The sequence below is a fragment of the Ochotona princeps genome, chromosome 9, assembly GCF_030435755.1.
Source record: "Ochotona princeps isolate mOchPri1 chromosome 9, mOchPri1.hap1, whole genome shotgun sequence".
Classification (NCBI taxonomy): Eukaryota; Metazoa; Chordata; class Mammalia; order Lagomorpha; family Ochotonidae; genus Ochotona; species Ochotona princeps.
The window spans coordinates 6,630,380-6,650,447 of record NC_080840.1 but is presented as its reverse complement, the minus strand read 5'-3'; the positions used below and the strand labels follow the sequence as shown (position 1 = coordinate 6,650,447).

The following is a 20,068-nucleotide window of genomic DNA, read 5'->3' as shown; positions in this document are numbered from 1 at the left end:
CAGACACACCTGGATTTTTCCCCTCTTTCTTCCTCTTTCATTTTCTGAGTGCCCACTGTGTGCAGAGCACTGCCGAGCTCCATGCCGAACATTCTAGGTTTGTGTTAAGTCCTACCTCAATCCACCCAGCACGCATGCAGAAACCCTTTAAACACCCCCTAAAATTCCCAAAGCAGATGTAATTATCCCCCTTGGTAGCTGCAAAACCTGAGGGCCAGTGCTGGCCTGGAGTGCACATCTGAGCTTGGGTCTCCCTTCCTGCACTCCAGCCTCCTTCCTCCATGGTCTCAGCACTTGTGCAGAAGTGAGACGTTCATGTCCCTGCCCGACAGAACCTGCAGGATCGCGGGCAGGCTTGGGAAGGAAGGGTGGAGGGCAGTGTAACCAGGCTGGGAAAGCTGCGATGCTGGCCTAGTGCTGCTGGGTTGTTTCCGCGAGTCCCTCTGCTGCTGGGGACCTCAGCTCCCCATGACTGCTCTCCCAGCAGCTGAGGGCAGGGCAAGACCTTGCGGAGCAAGCACAGCTGCACAGATGTCAATTCTAGGGACACCTGGAGCCAGGTGTGCCCAAGGCCTTCAGGTCCTGTTAGGGTGCATGGGGTATGCACAACAGCCTGCATGTGTGTGTGTGTGTGTGTGTGTGTGTGTGTGTGTGTGCACGTGTACTGTGTCTTAGTGTGTGCAGACGAACCACGCAACTCGGGCATGTGGCAGAACAGCCTCTTCCCAAGCTGGAGACGGTACAGCACGCACCTTTGTTACACCTCCCACTTGCAGTTTGGAGTTGGGAGGGAGGTGTGCTTGCAGCCCCACCCAGACCCACATGCCTCCCCTTCTGCCCTCAGCACAGCTGGGATGCTGGTCCCGGGCAGCACTGACAGGTGTGTACCCGGTGGGCAGCAGGCCTTGTGGCATGGCAGCAGCAGTGGGCACAGCAGAGGTTCTCGGATCTGTGCGACAGTGCAGTCCCTTGGGCTGGGCAGTACCTCTGGCTATTCAGCCCCTCCCAGGTTGCAGAGAAGGTTCTGCCCAGGCCAGCAAAGTAACCAGCCCCATGAGAACCCTGAGATGACTCCAGGAACCTCCTCCGCCTCTCCTGTCACAGCCAGGGGCCAGTTCACCTGCTGTGGCTCTAAAGCAAGAGCAGGGAGAGGGAGTGGACATGGACCCAGCATTCTGGGACAGCCAGGAAGGATGCCAGCAACAGCCAGGCAGCCAGGCAGGAGGGAGGGTCCCTGGTGATGTGTCAGCCTCGGGCCAGCATAGGTCCCAGCAATGAGGGTGATGATGGCAGCTAGCACGGGCCCAGCTCTTTGTTCTGCATCCATTCTGCACTCCCTGGGGAGGCAGGCAGCGCCGTGGCAGCTGAGTTCCTGCAGTGTGGCGGGTCCCAGCTGCGCAGCACTGTTTGAGGGAAAGGCTCACCAGTTAGGCTTGGTGCGCTTGCCAAGACCCGTGTTCTCCTTGCATTGACTCCATGCTGAGTACATACTCGGTTAAACAAAATACGTTATTAGAGCAACCTTCACCTGTTTCTTAGAATGCTAGATGTGGCATTCCCTCTGTGGCCTTAGAAGACACAGGGTCCCCGGGAGTCTGATAATACTAGCGCAGGGACAGTAGCCTGAGCCTGCACTCTGCTGTGAGAGTAAGAGTTCATGCCAACCCCCTGTGCTTGCCGCAAGCAGGGAAGAAAGGAAGTGGCAGTCCGCCCTTCGCACCCCAAAGGAGCCCAGCCCCCATGAGCCCATGGTGATAAATATGATGATGATGATATTGTTGATCAGGTCGATGATGATGATGAATATGATGACAGTGGTGACTGATGGTGGTGATGATGGTATTGATAACGCCTGCTGAGGGACAAGCCCTGCTGGGTGACAGGGTCCCTGGAGGCTGGCTGCAGTGTTCATGGTGATCCCGGTCCTGTGGACGCAGCATTCCTGCTGGCTGGACCCCGCGCAGCATCCAGAGCCGCACTGATGGACAGTCGGCTGTGCCCTCATCAGGCAGAGTGTAAAGACACCTTCTCCTCCTTCTTTTTTAAGATATCTATTTGAACATCAAGGAGACAGAGAGATCTTTGATTTGCTGGTTCATTCTCTGGACGTATGCAATGGCCAGGCTCAATCCAGGAGCCAGGAGCTTCACCCCGCTCTCTCACCAGGCCACCCTCTGCTGCTTGGCCCTGTCCATTAGCAGGACTGCAAGCGGAGCAGCTCAAACCAGGGGCCAGTAGTAGCTTTACCTGCTATGACACGGCCCCGGGAGACCCCTCCTTACCCTGGTGGAGAGGAACAGATGCAGAGGGCCACAGTTCCAGCCCTATAGCACACTTGGGAAGACCCAGATGCCTGGGCCCTAAGCACCCTGGTAACTCCTGGGACCTGAAGTGCAACAACCAGCGCCCAGGGACTCCCCACCAGCCCCGCAGCGTGAATGCGGTAGTCCTGCCTTCTGCTGTCTGAGAGAAAGCAGGGAGGCCAGACAAGAGCCGCAGGAAGGAGCAGGCCTCTCAAAGCACGTGTGAGGAACATTCCAGGGCCTGCGATAGCATCTAGGCCCGCCCAGGCCAAGACCTCCAGCCTGGAGCCTGGGGCCTGGGACAGGATCTGCTGATGGGGGCGGGGAGTGACAGTTGGGGCCCCTGCAGGAATCCTGCACTGCGGCTGGAACTACAGGGCAGGGCTGTGTCTGAGTCTGCCCAGGGCTGCGCTGGGGGCAGAACAGAGTGGAGGACAGGGATTGGGACAGCTCAGGAGTCTGGGAGCGGGTAAGAGCTCTCTGCTGGGTGACTTGAGGCAAGCTCATTTCCTCCTTAGCCGGCTTCCTGCTGGAGGCCAGCTTCCATCACTGACAGCAAGGAGCATGACGGTGGCTGCAGGGAGACCTGAGACCGCTGCCTATCCAGAGAGGGGTTGTTGGCCCTGGGATGGGCCTCTAGACAGCCTCCCTGCCTCTCAGACCCCAGCCTCGGGCTCACACGGAAAAGCCGTCAGCCTATTGGCCACCTTCTAGCAGCCGCTCCCGCCCAGGAGTGCGTTTCTCCAGTCGTGTCCAGTCCTGGGCAGCCCCATCAGGTTCTCCAGGAAGCTTTTCCTTGAACTCTCCCAGGTGCAGCCGCCTCTTCCCCCCAAAGCCACCATGCAGGCCCTGTTCTTACGCCTCTCTTCCACCTCAGCCACCTGTCCTCCCGTGCCCCTGGGCCTTTGCGCATGCCACCACCCACCTCATTCATGTCTGCCCCTTGCTTGACTTGATGTCACTGTCCACACTGGCACATCACGGGTGTGCTGGGAGCACCTGTGGGAGTGGCAGTTTTCCCTCCGCAGTCTGGAGAGGGGACTGTGTGAGCAGAGGGCGGAGAGGACACTGGCTGACCCTGATTAAGTCAGGGTTTCCTGCTGCAGAGCCTTGCTTTGCTTTGCTGATACCGGGCAGCCCGCCTAGCTGGGCCTGCCTCCACCCTGCCCCCTTGTGGAGTGTCGGAGTACAGGCCACTCAGGCCTCCAGGCTCAGCTGCAGAAATGTGTGGATGGGAGCTAGAGGGAGTAACATGCGAGAGCCCTGCAGGGCCAAGGCCGCTCCTCAGGCCTGCATCTCCTCATCTCTGACATGGAGAGATGACCTAGGCGCTACTCCCTGGGGCTGCGAGGGCGCCGTGGCCATCGTCTCTGCCCCTTTCCAGCCAGGGAAGCAGGCTGACTGCCGGCAGGGAACAGGGACATGGGGTGTCCCAGGGTCCCCCGCTGCAGAGGCATGTCTTTCTGCCCATCCATCCCCTGCCCTGCGGTCAGTGACCGCACATGTGCACCTCCCCATCACTGGCTGACTTGGTGCCCCGGGGAGTCCCTGGTCAGCCCGCCCACCCCTGCTCCCACGCCTGTCAGCTCTAGTCAGGTGACTGCAACACGATTCCTGCGCCTCGCTGTCCCCAAGCCCTTGCTGGGTGGTGATGCACTATGAAGCCCCGTGAGCCTGGTCGGGCATTGACTCGCTGCCGCCCTGCCTACCAACGCCCTCCCTGAGCGCGGGGCTGTGGGGATGGGGGCCGCTCCATCGCCTATCTGCTTTCGGCCCCACCCTTCAGTCTGAAGTGTCCAGGGTAAAAGACTTCACTCCAGTGGCTGCGTGCACTCTGCTCGACGAATGAAGACCCACCCCCAAGTGGCTGCAGGGATGTGTGAACTGCACAGTGCGAGGAAGGTTGGGGTGTCTGTGGGCAATGTGTGGGTGCAGAAGCCAAGTGGACAGAAGGGCAGAACGGACACTGGGACACCCACACGCCATTCGGGGGTGAGTGAGTCCTGGCTCCATTCACGGTTCCAGCTTCCTGCTAACACATGCCTGGGGGGCAGCACGTGAAGCCTCATGTAGTTGGCTTCCGACCCTGCGCATACGAGAGCTGGATGGACATTGGGCAATGAACCGGCGGGTGGGAGAGCTCTGCCTTTCTCTGTATGTTGCAGCTCCCCTCTCCCCTTCCCCAGCCCAACGTGCAAGACAGTGGTAGCCATGCCCAGAAGACCCCCAAAGGGTCAAGGTCAAACTGAAGGCCCTGGACTCCAGCCTAGGAAACCTGCAGCCAGACGTACCCAGCCGGAGTCAGTATCCTGCATCGTAATAAATTCCATGGGTCAGTGTTGTGGCGTGGTGGGCTAAGCTGCTGCCTGCAATGCCAGAGGGGGCCAGTCCCAGCCCTAGCTGAACCAGTTCCCTGATACTGCCTCTAGGAAAGCAGTAGGAGATACCCCAAGTGCTTGGGCCCCTGCACTTATGTGGGAGACCTGGAGGAAGCTCCTGATTCCTCTCTTTGGCCTGGCGTACTCCTGGGCCAGCGTGGACCTCTGGGGATGAAGCAGCAGATGGAGTGTCTCTCCTCCTGTTTCTATAACTCTGCTTTTTAAATAAATAAAATAAAAACAAAACTTTTAAAAGTTCTGCAGATCAGTGGGTCTCAAATTTCACTGCTTCAGAACATTCTAGAAAAAAAGCCTGGTGCCCAGACTCCTGTATGGACATCAAGATCCTGGTGACACTGCCAGGCATTGGCGCGCATGCAAGCTCTTTGAGGTTCCAGGGTGCAGTAGAATTTGGGAACCACAATGGCAGTTAGCTTTGGAATCTGCTGGGAGGGTCCTGGTGAGGCTAGGCTGTGCTCCGAGGCCTGGGCAGGGCACGTGGGCAGTGCCAGGCTGAGGCTGAGCTAGCACTGGGCTCCTGCCCTGGAAACACCAGCAGCTGCCACCTCCTTCCCGTCTCCCACACCCGCGAGTGCAGCTCCAGCAACACATCGTAAAAGAGACTTCTATGTCCAGCTGCCACTTGGAAGTGCCAAGGGGATTTCTCTGTCTCTCTGGCCCTCCCTAGATAACCTTCTTCTTGCTTTGCTTTTTATTTGCTTCTAGCTTCTGCCACTGAAAAGGATGCCCTTGGCCTCTCATAGCCATGGGTTTACATTGGTCAGTTTCTGCATCTGCAGGATGGGCACACTCATCCCAGCTTGAGGAGCTTGTGACGGCAAGAGAACAGGGGAAGGGTGTGGGGCAGGCTCCTGCCTGGGGCTGTGAACAGCAGGGACAGCCCCCAGACCCCAAGGAAATGAAAACCTGGGAGGGATCTCAGGTGTGAGACCCGCCTTGTGACACAACAGGTTAGGCCACCTTTTGCAATGCCCACATCCCATGTACCGCCTGAGCAGGTCCTGGCTGCTCCCTGGTAATGCATCTGGGACGACAGCAGATGGCGCACTCGCTCAGGCAGGAGGTCTGGATGGAGCGCGGGGCTCCAAGCTTCCACCTGGCTCTGCTTCCGCTGCTGCAGTCACTTGGGGGTGAACCAGCAGATAGAAGATCTCTCTCTCTGTCTCCTCCACCACAGCTGCCGCTCAAGGAAACGAGCAAATGAATAACAAAGAAAACTTCAAGGGTGCCCAAGGACATGGCAAGAATTCTGGGCTTGCCAGGGAGGACTTTTCTTGTTCCCATGGTTGTTTGCAAGTTGATTCTGCCCCAGGGTTCTGGATGTGTGGTGTCTCTTTGCTTGCCTGTTGACAGGGTCCCTGGGTGACCCAGGGCAGGACATGGCAAGAGATGGGCAGTGGGTATGTCAGTGTTTGACTCAGTCAGGGGGGCTCCAGCTGGCTGGCTGATTTTATCCAAACCCAGGCACTTCCCAAAGTTCCCTCCCTCCATCCCCCACCCTCTGAATACCTAGTGATGCTGATAAAATTTCATCCCGTGAGGCCCTGGGACCATGCCCAAGCCCAGCCCAAGAGGGAAGTGCTGGCGACGGCTGCCAGCCAACACGGCCACAGAGATGCCCTCCTCGCAGACCACCTGTCATTGTCACTTGTGCCCCTCCAGGGCTGGCCTCATTGCCTGTTGCTGCCACTGCAGCTCTTGCTGGCCGGGGCCTGCAAGGCTTGTGACCGCTAGATGGCGCCAAGAGCAAGGGTTTAGTGGTCCAGGCCTTGGGCCCCGAAGGGGAGGGATTTCTCTGTAGCTTCTTTTTATCTGGTTTTGGGCTGGGGGTTTCCTGCAGTTACTTGGGCCATGAAGAGTGGAGTACTCACTGGGTCACAGCCCGTCCCCACTCAGCCCAAAGTGTGCACACCACATCCTGTGCCGGACATCCTGTGCCGGACACCGAGGCTTCATGGCATGCCCAGGCCCTCTCTGAGGCTCCTGCAGGCACCATGCCCTCTGCACCCTCCCAGCAGCCTCTGGGGGCAGGTGTCACTGTGCCCATGCTGCAGGGGGAATGCTGGGCTCTAGACTGAGGATGCTCATCTAGCCATGTGTGGCTCCCTCAGCCTCCACATTCTTTTCTTGACACCCAAGCTCAGGGCTTGAGAGGAGAGGTTCCAGGTCATGACCTCCTCGATGACCTCCTGAAGGTCACATGTGTCAATATCCTGCCCTCCCAGCCAGTCCCCCAACACTTAATGCTGTGTGTCCTACATGTTGCTCCAGGCCCACCTTTCTGGGGTGGAGAGCTACAGGCAGGAAGGGCTTCCTGGAAAAGGAGGCCCCTTCCCTTCCTCTGCCAGCAATACCAGACTCATGGCCCCTGGGCGCTCATGGAGCTCCAGGGACTGTGGCCAGAGCCTAGCAAAGGCTCCCAGGGGAGTCACAAAGGGTGTGTGTGTGTGTGTGTGTGTGTGTGTGTGGCTTTACTAACTTGAGATTTGAACTGTCTGATGTGACTTTGAGAAGATGAAACAAGGATAAGCAGGCTTAAGCCTCCTAGGTGAGGCTGCCCGGTGCTGCTGCCAACCCCCGGCAGTTCTCTGCCCCCTGTCAGCCACAACTCCCAAAGCCATACTGCCCACAGAGATCCATCGCACTGGAAAAGGCTGTAGCTTCCGTTTTCTCCACTGTTTGCCCTTGCCAAAAACCGACCCTGCCTGTCCCCAGCATGGACAGTGTGCCTCCGGCCCTGTCTGCGTGGAGGGGGCAGACATTAGCTGCCACACCAGCAGCGTACACATCTACTGCCCGTGTACACAGAGTCAAGGGAAAAGCCCGATGCCCGTGGCAGCTCAGGGGGCAGCGAGAGGGGCAGGAAGGGCATCTTGGCCACAGGGGGCAGTGTGGTGGTGGCCCTAAGACAGGAACAGGGCTGAATCAAGGCTGGCGGTGGCAGAAGCCCCCAGGAGCTGCAGCCACACTGGAATTCGAGGCTTGGGGAGGCTCTGACTGGCTTCTCAGGCTTCCATGGTGGGGAGCAGGACAATGCCCCCCTGTGCCTGGCTGCCATCAGCAGGCAGTATCCACCCTGAGGTCTCAGCATCCTGCTTAGTGGACCAGAGGGGCAAGCTGAGTGTGTGAGTAGTAGATTTTGCTCTTTGGAGCTGAGAGCCCGGGTCCCAACGCCTTGACAGTGGGAGCTGGGGGGTGGCAGCTGGTGGATCACGCTGGAGTGAGTAAACTGTGCCCTCATCTCTACCCACTAGGAGCTCAGAGCCTGGCAGAGAGCCTGGGCCGGAGGCTCTGCACCCAGGAAGGGGAAATGGCAAGGAGCCTGGCTCCAGCTCTCCCTCTGTGTGTGTTCCAGGGAACCATCCCGGGGGTGGGGGCAGGAAGGTAACAGAATCCCAGACAGAAGGGCAGCTGGAAGTTCCTGGACTCAGATGCCAGATGCCTCCATCTGGTGGTTCTCAGCCCCACCTGTCCAATGCTCCAGTCATTGCATCTGCCAGATCAGAAAATACATGTGGAGGTTAAAGGATGGGGAAGAGGCTACTGGGGAGCTATGGCCGGAAGGGCCCAGCACCCTGAGTATAAGCAGAGCCTGTGCAGGCAACAGGAACCCATCTAGCTTCCCCACAGCTGCAAGGAGCTGGGGAGCCATGCGTCTGCTGCCGCAGCCCGCCAGACTTCTCAGGCTCATGGGAAAGCAACAGCGATAACGAGTGTGCAGGTGTAAACCTGGAACTGAACAGGCAGGGGCTCAGCCTGTGTGATCTGGCACTGAGCAATGAGCACAGGGCTGTAGCTACCCAGCAGCATGGCCCATCAGTAGGCTCTGGCGGTGTCTGCTGCAAACTGGGCCAAGTCCCCTGCCTTAGGGGGTTGAAGGGACAGTGAAGGAAAGAAGGAAGCAAGCCTTGGGCTCAGGTAAAACCATGCCTCAGCACTTAGCAGAAGCAGGAGTCCAGCAATTTGCTAAACTTCTTGGAACATTGTGCTCCCCAGCACAGTTTGTATTGTTGTTGTGATTATTATTGCGAGGAAAGGAGATACTCAACTCCAGGAAGTACAGCTGCAGAGACCAATGTGCTGGAAGCGTCCTAGCCCCCCTGAAATAGACTTGGATTGCAGAGTCCTCTGGGCTCAAGACCTCAACCTCGGCAGCCCCTTCACCTCTGCTTTTGCCCCACAGGCCTTCACCCCAGCACCACAGGAGGAGGATGCATCCTCACGACCCCAGTTCTGCAAGTGGCCATGTGAGTGCCCACCATCTCCACCCCGCTGCCCACTGGGGGTCAGCCTCATCACGGATGGCTGTGAGTGCTGTAAGATGTGTGCCCATCAGCTTGGGGAGAACTGCACAGAGGCTGCGGTCTGTGACCCCCATCGGGGCCTGTACTGTGACTACAGCGGGGACCGCCCGAGGTACGCAATAGGAGTGTGTGCACGTAAGTGAGTCCCTCCATATGTTCTCACCAGCCCCTGGCACCCCAGCCCTACCCCAAGGCCCTCCCGCAGCACACCCACAGCCCTGAATCTTTGTACGAATACCCAGAGCATCCCAGAACATACCAAGACACTGGGGAGCTCCAGGTAATTTAGTAATGCTAGACATTAACAGGATGCAATTTAAAAATTCACTAGTTTTGAAACAATGAAAACCAGATGTCTACAAACATCCCTTTCTACCAGTCTCTCTGGTTATTATGCTTGTAACTTTAGCCATTCTCATAGTAACAAACTATATGATATATGACTTCTGCTCTAATATTAACCAGTGTGATACATTAAAACTGGATAATGTAGTCATATTCCTAGATGATAACAAATGGCTTACCTCCATAATACCACCAAGCCTATCTTTCAGATATGATTGTTATGATGTCTGCTGATACAACCACCTGTATTTTTAATATTATGACTATGTAAATATTGTTTGTTAGAGCATGAGGTGGTGTACTTGCTTGGATTTCCTGCCTTGTGATTTTTTTTTCCTGATTTTTCTAATTGCCTTTGCTTTTTCTTTGCTTTTAGTCTTTACAACATCCTCATGCTTGGAGGGAGAGCTTCACATGCCGCATCATGGACATTTTTTAAACATCCCCAGAGATCTTATTTCTAGGACATTCAGATCTTCCACTTTGCTCTAATCTGTAGTTTTCTTTATCTGAAGCATCTGAGTATTATCTAAAATATGTAACCAGCATGATAAAGTGCGGTCACTAGGTGTCATGATGCCACAGTCTAACTTGTGAAAAACTCCACAGTGTTTCATAAACACAAGAGCCTCTTCTTCATCCAATGTTAGGTCAAGATTTCTCCCTAACTTTAACTCTCTCTCTCTCTCTCTCTCTCTCTCTCTCTCTCTCTCTCTCTCACTAAAATATATATAAACCCTCTAGATAATCTCAGCTAACCTGTTAAATTTCCGGAGGTGGAAACTTAAAAGTGCTTGTGCATGTAATTTCAAATCAAGCAAAGCTATGTGAGCCTTGTGACTACCTTGTGACACTCCCTTGTCTTTGATCATTGCTTTGTGTTTCATCATTGCCAACTCCTGAGTCCAACTTTGCAGTCTGCCCACTCCTTCTTCCCAGTGGGTATCCTTCAATGAGACTCATTACTGGCCCCATAAAATCGTGTGTTCAAAGACAGTGGTGGTAGCATTCACATAGGCTCACCTGATACATTCATTTCAAATGTAATTTCAGTGTCCTGGCCCAGACTTGTTCAGTCAAGTTCCCTGGAGTGAAGTGGGAATCTAGACCTTTAATGTGCCCAGATGATTCTTACACATGCTGATGCTCAAGACTGACTGTGCAGTCAGCTTCCGACGCCTATAACCTAGACAGGGGAAATTTGGCCTGACCTTCCTGCACTAAACTCCCCTCCAGTTACGTAACTGTCTTGTCACCTCCTGCCCGTTCTCCAACAGTTCTTCAAGGCCACAAAGACAGGCATGCAGCCCACTGGGACTAGTAACCCCGAGTTGGCTTAATATCCTGACAGGTGCTGCATCTTCGTGGAGATTCTCTCCTAGATCCAGACACCATGTGAGCCTTTAAATGGCCTCTGCAGTCTTCCTTCTCCACCAGGGAACTGGAAAAGAAATCCTCCCTTCTCCTCTTTGTCTCAGGTCCTTCCTTCAGCCTCTGCATCTTCTCCCTCACCCCTGTCTGTCCCCTGTCAATTAACTGAGGGAGTCTGTGTTAGCTATGACGTCCACCAGGGTATCAGGTGTTAGATATGATATGTCCCTGGTCATTTTCATAGAAATCTGCAGACACAGAAATACATAAATCTTGGCCTGTCACAGTAGCCTAGTGGCTAAAATCCTTGCCTTGCATGCACTGGGATCCCATATGGGTGCAGGTTCCTGTCCTGGCGGCCCCGCTTCCCATCCAGCTCCTGCTTGTGGCCTGGGAAAGCAGTCAAGGACAGCCCAAAGCCTTGGGACCCTGCACCCGCATGGAAGACCCAGAAGAAGCTCCGGCCACTGCAGCCACTTGAGGAGTGCAGCAACAGACAGAAGATTTTCCTCTCTGTCTCTTCTCTCTGACTTTCCAAGAAAGAAAGAAAGAAAAAGAAAAGAAAGAAGGAAAGGAAGGAAGGAAGGAAGGAAGGAAGGAAGGAAGGAAGGAAGGAAGGAAGGAAGGAAGAAAGGAAGAAAGAAAGAAAGAAAGAAAGAAAGAAAGAAAGAAAGAAAGAAAGAAAGAAAGAAAGAAAGAAAGAAGGAAAGAAAGAAAGAGAAACCTCAACAGATAGTACAGGGCTTCAGAGGTTCTGTATGTCCATGGTCCCTGCCAAATTGCAAAAGAAGCTTTTGTCCTTCCTAACTCCATTGTGCACTGGACTCTTTTGCCAATCCACTGACTGTCCCCTGTCACTTCAACAAGCCTGCCCCACAAACAAATTGCACACATACTCATGCACACCCTCCCCACACAAATGTTCTATTGAACAAGCTTCCAGAAATGCTGCCATGGTATCAGTCTATGAGCTGCTAGAGAAACAAAGGAAAGAGGCTAGGCGACTAAGCGAAAGTAGAGAGGAAGGCATCCGGGACCCCGAGGGGAAGGAGAAATCAGGTCCTCTAACAGACAACCTTCACACAAATGGTCAGCTCAACCAACTGATAGTCCCCAGAAAAGGCTAAAGCCGCTCTTGGAGACTGGCAGGTAAGCAAGCCTGGACAAAGCAATTGACCAAAAAAGCGCCCCAACCCCGCCACATACACCTCCAGACAGCAGTGACAGTGTGGGCTCCGGCTGTCGGAGGTTGCCCTGCTGGCCTCAGCCACTGTGGCCGAGCAAAGAAATGAGCTGGATCTCACGAAGTTTACTCAGTTTGCAGGAGAATCCAAAAATCTACTTCTATATGTGATTTGTAGATGTTGGCAATCCATTCAGAACTTAAAAAAAAAAAAAAGGCATTCTGCAGCCAAATTAAATACGTCTGTGGGCAGAGCGACCTCTGGAAGAGACCGCCGGGTTATTTCAGTTGTATAAACACCAGTTTGTGTTTCAGGCAGCCGGGTCAGGCCTGAGGGCAATGTGGTTTGGTGGAAGGCAGACAGGCTTGCCTTTTAGATACACTCAGTGGCTACGTGACTGTGAGCATGTCACAGAGAGACCTTGATAAAATCGCCTTCCCAGGAGCGCTGTGGTATAAACACAGCACAATACAAGAGGAAAAAGTTGACTTTGCTTTCAGCTTCCTTGGCAGTAGTCAGCTCTGTCCTGTCCACCGTCGTCCCCAAAGTAGAGGGCAGATCTAGTTGCAGGCCCAGACTCAAGTCTGCAGAGGGAGGGAATAGTAAATGAAGCATGGTTTTAGGAGGAGGGCAACCCAACTTTGACTCCAAGCAGTGTACCTACCTGGTGCTGTGACTGGAGGCAGGAATTGCTAATCTTCAATTTCCTCATCAAGGAAACTGGCAGAGAATGCCAGTCCCTTTGGGTTCTTGGGGTGACAAGGGACTGAAACATGGTAGGAGCTCAATAAAGATTGTCCCTGCTTCTCCTAGCCCACATATTTCCCTCCCTCCCTCCATCCTGTCATCCTTTCATCCATCTATCCATCCCGTTATCCCTCCCTTCTTACTCCCTTCCTCCATCCATCTACCCATCTAATTCATCCATCTCTCTCCACTCACAATCCACTCACACAGTGGACCTGCGTGACAGACAGTGCAACAAGAGTGCTACAGCAAAGCCTGGAACGCTGCTGTTGCTCTCTCAGGGGTGCCAGACCATCGCAGCATGCTGAAGGGAGCACCACCCTGCTGGCAGAGCATGGTGGCTTGAGATCATGGGAGCCCTTCAGTGAACGGAAAGCTGAGTCGTATCCAGACTTGCAAATCTGAGATGAGTTAGGAGGCGTGAAGGAAACTGGACTGACTTACTCTCTTGCCATGGGTCAGTGTTTTGATGGTTGGGAGTCAGAGTGATGAGAAACTGAACTTAGAGCCCGTGGGTAGCATCCTTCTCAGCGTACACTCACGGATCCCACCTGCCTACGATGGGCAGGCCATGGGAGCCACAGCAACACCAGCCCATGCCCAAAGATTGGAGGAGACTATAGGACCATCCAGACACACTGCTTCACTGCTCAAACTTGGTTGCAAGTTTGGTACAGTTGGAGAGCTTCGAAAACTACTGGAGAGGCTCAAATCAAAAAATCACAGGGACCCAGGCTCACTCCTACGTTCTGGTGCATGGTGTGGGCTTGGGAGTGTCTTCCAGGACCTGTGTATTTATTTGAAAGGCTGAGTTGCAGAGAGACAGAGTGAGCGTGGCTGGCAGAGGTCCAGGCACGGAACTGACTTCCACTGTTTCTCCAGATGCACTAACACCAAGCTGGATTGGAAGTGGAGCTGCAAGGACTCAGAATGATGTCCACATGGGATGCTGGCAACTCAGCCAACAGTTTAACCCACCGCACCATCATGCCAGCACTTTGAGCATTTTACCAGCTCCTCAAGGGGTTGCATTGTGTGGCAAGAGTGAGGATCACCATGCTAATGATGGCCAGGCACCTACACTGATGTGTCCCTCCAAGTGTCCACACACAGGGGCACAGTCCCAGGCTTCAGCCCACGCCCTTCTCTCCATGTCCAACACGCACTGCCACTGTCATACTCAGATATGTGCTGACATCTGTGTGTGTGCTCATACAGACACAGGCATACTGACACATGTATTCTCACATACTCACATTCACATGTACATATTCACACAGACAGTCAAGAGCCTCACAGCCCTCTGCTGTGTAAGTTCTTTGAAAGCACACCTCTTGTCTACTTTGTTCCAGTTGAGGTCTCAGCACCTAGAATGCTCAATTCAAAGGTTTCTGACTCACTTTGTCTACCCAGAATGCTGAGTCCTGGTGGCATCAGGCTTTGTGCCAGGTGCTAGGAACAGCTCACGAGCAAGCCTCCTGGGGTCCTGCTGGGGGCTGCTCAGTCCTTGCACCGCCATACCCGCCTTGGTGGATGCCAACTGAAGCTGTGGGTGAACAGTCGCATTCTCCATGCTCAGATCTGACCGAATCCCTGTCTTCCGGGTGCCAACCCTTTGGCATCTCTGCCTTGGGCTTTGGGGTGCCCCTCCCCAGTGTTGGCAGAAATCCCCCAGGGGCTTGGGGTGCAATCCAGCAACTGGAGGTCTCAGGGAGTACACCTCCCAACCTGATCTGCCCCCTCCCCTTGTTTGCAGAGGTGGTCGGCGTGGGATGCGTCCTGGACGGAGTGCGCTACAACAACGGCGAGTCTTTCCAGCCTAATTGCAAGTACAACTGCACGTGCATTGATGGCACCGTGGGCTGCACCCCACAGTGCCTCGGTGCGCGCCCCCCACGTCTCTGGTGCCACCGCCCTCGGCGAGTGAACGTGCCTGGCAGTTGCTGTGAGCAGTGGGTTTGCGAGGACGATGTGAGGAAGCCGCGCAAGGCCACACCCCGTGACACTGCTGCCCTCGGTGGGTGCAGTGCATGGGAACTGGGGGAGGGAAGGTTAAGACCACAAGCCCTGAGTCCAACCCACAGTCCATCTCTTACCAGCTGTGTGATCTTGGGACCATCTCCTCTGGGATCGTATTTCCCAGAAGTAAGGTAAAATGGGAATGATACCATCTGCCCTGCCTCACACATAAAATGAAGAGGTGCTTGGGAAAGAACAAAGCCATATGCACAGCAATCATTTCCTGTGCCGCTGAAGAGCTTAGGGTGGGAATAGAGGAAAGACACGTCCCCAGAGAGGGACGAAGTGATGGGGCAGGTGCAAGGGTAGGGATGGGAGAGTACCAGTCCAGTAGAGACTTCATGATGACTTGAATGCCTCTCCCTCCCCGACTCCCCGACTCCACCTGCAGTGGAGAATGGGTGGCAAATGAGGTCTCAGCAAGGTAAACTGGGAGTCCTGAACAAGGGAGCTATGTTCAGGTTTCTCTGCTTCCCACTGCTGCCTACTGGGGCCTAGCCCAATACCAGACACTTAGTGGGTACCCCATCAGTGCTTGCCACATTGGTGGATGGATGGAGAGTCGGATAAGTAACTGGTCAGATGGATGATGAATGGAATGATGGGGGATGGATGGGTGGAAAGATGGATGAATGGGTGAATGAATGGGTAGAACAGATGGATGACCTAATATTGATTTGAACTATTTCGATGGGTGGGATAGTTCCTGTACTGAGAAAGAAGCAGATACAAGAGGTTTTGCTCACGTAAGATTGAAGGTGTTGGTATCTCCCCAGTGCATAGGGGCAGGTGAAAAATACAGGCCGACTCCTAGGGCTTGTCACGATACGGGACAGAATGCAAGGGAAGGAACATGTTTGGGGTCCAAAGGATCTGCATGGAGTGAGACAGGCTGAATGTGATGCCGGGTGCCCTGCCTATGGGATCATAAAGAGGTGTGGCCCATGGGGGCAGCCTCGGAGGAGGAGGCAGTGCAGGGGGAGAGCACAGAGGTCACCTGCTTGGAGCTGGTGGGGTGAGGTGGTGTAGGGATGCTACTCAAAGAGGGGGGACTGGGCTGGTCTCTGAGGGGTGCACAAGGAGGGAGACCAGGAGCAACTGGTGCCATTTCTAGAAGAAAAAACCTAACCAAGCAAAGGAATGGGCATGGAACATGGGGAGACACAACACATCTGGAGCTCTATGAGAATTGTCTTTTGGCTCTGTTTTCGATTAGGACATGGGATTGCTCGGAGGCTTGTAGATTTCTCAGCTTTGTCAGCACTTCGCACTGGGTTCTTGGTGGTGCGAACTGCTGCCTGCCCTTGGGGATGTTCAGCAGTGTGCCTGGCCTCTACTCATACCGTGTCAATAGCACCCTTGGCCCTGACACCCCCAAGTGCCCCACAGATTGCTAACTGTGCCCTTGAGGACAGCATCCAGGTGACATTGTAGGGAGACACCCTGTTTCCCAGCAGGACCAGGGCAGCTGGGGGGGTGTACAGACAGAAGCCATCTGCCCATTGTCGGGGGGCAGGTCCAGTGACCACGGTAGTGACCGAGCACAGGCTGAGCCCTAGCAGCATTGCCCAGGCAGCCCAGGAACCAAAGGAAGCCCTTGGGCCCTCTGAGACAGAGGCTTCCCAAGCTCCCCTGGCCTTGGCTCTGCCCAGCCTGGCCTCCCTTAGGTACTGCACTCTACCTTTTCCTGTCTTCTCTGACACTTGTTTCTCTGCCATTCACTCCTCCGTGCTCCCTGCACACGCATGCTCTCGGGGAGGCTCAGCCAGCCCTGCTCTCTCTCCTCCTGATCTGCCTGAGATTTCTCTCTCCTGAGCTGTTCAGCTGTCCTCTCTCTTGTCCACTCCCTCCCTTGTACCTTGCTTCCAGCCTCCCTCCCTCCTTCTCTCTCTCTCTCCTCTATGCCATCTATCTGTCTGTCTCCTCTGCCTCTGCCTGCTCCATTCTCCCTGCCCACCATGCCCATGCATGGCTGCAGTGGGATTTGGGTGGCTGCCTTGTGCACCTGCATCATCTATCTTATGGCATCTGTCTTACTGCCTTTTCACCTGCCTCTGTCTCCAGCTTGCTACCCTTTTCCATGCTGGCCCGTCCTCCCTCTGGGTCCTGGAATTGCACGCATCAGGAGAACCACCCGAGTTGAAAGTGGAGTTGGCCAACAGTCAAGTAACCACTCAAGCCCATGGCTGACTGAGGGCTGAAGGGCAGTGACAGCTGGACATTTCACATGTGTGCAGGCATATTCTCTGACTCCTCTCTGGAAGGCATCTCCTTTTGGTGGTGTAGTGGAAGGCATAGTTAGGAAAGATGACAGCCAGCTGGTTGAAAGTTCTGCTCTCTATAGATAGCAGCATCAGGGCTGACTGCACCTGACTTGCAGAAGCCTGGATGTCTGCTTAACTCAGAACCCCGACATTGCTCTGATGGAATGTCAGGTGTCACCTTTGACCTTTCCCCATGTACACTGGACCTCTGCAGAGGCAGACTCCGCGGTTCTTTAGCCATCTGTGCCCAGCACCCAGAAAGATGCTTGGCACACCTAGTCAAAATCTAGAGCCTATCACTGCCTTACCGGCCCTGCAAGGCAGCTGGTGTCATTCCCATGAGGAGAATGAGATCAGAGTGGGAATGCTAAGATGACACATCTTGTGGGTGGCACCTCAGGAGATGACCCTGGGCCCACCAGTCTCTTTCTATGCTTTCAAGTGGCCTCCCTAGAGCAGAAGGCCCCAAAGAGGAGCCTGGGCTGGTAGGCAGCCAACCAGCCCTCCCACATGGAGGAACAGCCCAGCTCTTTCCCTAAGTTTAGGGGCCCCCTGCCCCAAACCTTAACGTGGCACTGGAAGGGTCGGAGACAGCTGGAGTTGGAGCCTCATGGGGAATGTGGCATCTTTGCAGTGGTCGCAGGCGACGTGGAACCATGGCACAGTAATTGCATAGCCTACACGAGCCCTTGGAGCCCCTGTTCTACCAGCTGTGGCTTGGGTATCTCAACTCGGATCTCCAATGCCAACGCCCGGTGCTGGCCCAAGCAGGAGAGCCGTCTGTGCAACCTGCGGCCCTGTGACGTGGACATCCGCCCTCACATCAAGGTTGGTGCAGCTGGGGGCTGGTCTCTTGCACTTCACGGGCAGACAAACCTGGTCTTGAGCCTACTTCTTGAACTTCTTTGGGGTCAGCAGGGGGAGGGCATTTCTGCAGTGGAAATAGTTAGCTCGGCTGCTGGGTCTGCTGCCACAGTTACCAGAAATAATGCAGCTCACCAGGCTGGTGAAATTCACTCATTAGAAGCTGAGTGCTAGAACCACGGTTATTCTGGAGCATTCTGTCATAGCTGAGGGCCTCCCCAGACGCCCATTCTCCCTCCCCTCCCATCCCCACCCACATCCCCACGCACTGGAGCATGAGGCAGTCAGCTCCACTGATAGGAGCTGCATTCACGAGGGTCCCAGCTGCTTGGGTCAAGCACCAACCTGCCATCAGTGTGAGGCCGCCAGCAGTCTCCATCCCTGAGCCTCAGGCCCTCATTATTGATTTATTGGGCTTGATTTTTCAAATCCCTTCCAGCTTTGAGAGTCTAGGCTCATTAAAACAAAGCTGGGCCACAGCAGCCCGAGCTGTAGCCCTCAGCGCTAAACCTGGATCTTCGTTGCCTAAACCACAGACTTCTCACTCACGCCTTTACATTGGGCCACCCAGTGTCACATCAAAAACACAACAAAGCAAAACAAAGCCAGGCATTGGCTCTGCCTGGGGAGCTTTCTTTGACTGTCCAGTAGAGACAGCCCATCTTCCCATGGTTCTGTTCAGACCTCCAACTTTGTTCTCTGATTTCTGGACAGCTTCTCCAGTCATCTCTTGATGGGTTAACTGAATCTATCTGTCCTCTTCCTTCTGCTGGTCCTCCTTTGGGCATTTTTCTCCCACCGTACTAGGTTTTGTTTTGGTTGCTCATATATAATGGTCTTTAGTAGACCTCTCTTAATTAAAATCATGGGTGGGAAAGAAAACACCAACAGCAGAAAAAATGGAAGCAAAGATGTCCAGCTGAACGAGATGGCTCTCCCACAAAGCTGCTGCAGATCTTTTACTGCAGGCTAATGTTTCCACCCCATTTTGTTCCCACATTTCTATGTCTTAAGTGGACCCTTCAATTGCGTAAATGTCATGCCCTACGTAGCTTGCCCCTCTGCTGTACCCCAATCTCTGACCCAGTGTGCAGCACACCCTAAGATCCATTCATGCAATGAGTTTGCCAAATGCTTAAAATGCACCAGGCATAGAACGTATGCAGGGACACAGAAAGAGCCTCCAGTCTGAAAGGGCTCATAGCACCTTTAGAGGCATTCCATCCAGGTGAATGATAAAAGGGTGGGTGAGAAGCTGTGAGGGGCAGTGAGGGAGCAGGGTTAGGACGAAGGTGGCTGCTGTTGTGGCATCCTCAGGCTGGCTCTACTCCCTGTGGTGATGAGGCTGTGATGAGTGCTTGGGTCCTCGCAAAGCAGAGACACAGAAGAGAAGGGACGTTGCAGACGTGGAGACACAGCCCAAGCAAAGCCATCCTCCTCTGGGATCCTCTGTGTGTCCCTGCATGGTCTAACTGCCTCACACAGTCCCTCCTTGCTTGAAGATGCTGTGCAGCTGGAAGGAAAGTGAAGCATGTGAGGAGGGCAAGTTGAGCTCCAGGAGACAAGGCATGGTTGCTCATCCTTGGGGCACATCAACTCAAAGTGTGCCTTTCCTTTCCCACAGGCAGGGAAGAAGTGTCTGGCAGTGTACCAACCCGAGGCACCCACGAACTTCACTCTCGCAGGCTGTGTCAGCACCCGTTCCTACCAACCTAAATACTGTGGGGTCTGCACGGATGGCAGGTGCTGCATACCCTACAAGTCCAAGACCATTGATGTGTCCTTCCAGTGTCCCAGTGGGCCTGGCTTCTCCCGCAAGGTGCAGTGGATTAATGCTTGTTTCTGCAACCTGACCTGCAGGAATCCCAATGACATCTTTGCCGACTTGGAATCCTATCCTGACTTCACAGAAATTGCCAATTAGGCAGGCGCACAGCAGGGGGCTCGGAGACTGGCCTAGGTCTTTCAAAGCAGCCAGCCCTCTGGTCAATGACTGAGTCTTCCTTTGCCAACTTCTTACTTCCCACTACCCTGACAATGACCCAGGGGCTCCTTTCCTTTCTTCAACCATCCCATGACCCCTGAAAGTGCTGACCCAGCCCAGACTGTGGGATTCCCCCACAGCGGCCTCCTGCATCCACCTGAGTCTAGCATCCCAGGACAAAACCCGTGCCTGACCCAGCCTTCCCAGATCCCTGCAAGTCCATCTGGGTCTTGTCTGAGTCCCAAGGAATGGAGGCAAGAAGACTTCCAGTCCAGTGTTTCCTT

General features: G+C 54.4%; 1 protein-coding gene across 2 annotated transcripts; it reads left to right on the top strand.

Annotated features, from left to right (window-relative positions):
* Positions 1 to 8,890: 8,890 nt before the first annotated feature.
* CCN4 (cellular communication network factor 4) lies at positions 8,891 to 19,724 on the top strand. Of its 2 annotated transcripts, none has more exons than XM_004580842.2 (4): positions 8,891 to 9,141; positions 14,410 to 14,670; positions 17,571 to 17,764; positions 19,425 to 19,724. In XM_004580842.2, exons 1-4 carry the CDS (start codon positions 9,024 to 9,026, stop codon positions 19,722 to 19,724), a joined length of 873 nt encoding a protein of 290 aa, XP_004580899.2. In that variant the 5' UTR covers positions 8,891 to 9,023. The 2 variants fall into 2 exon arrangements, with proteins under 2 accessions (XP_004580899.2, XP_058524344.1); XM_058668361.1 differs by having other exon boundaries at positions 9,002 to 9,118.
* Positions 19,725 to 20,068: the final 344 nt, after the last annotated feature.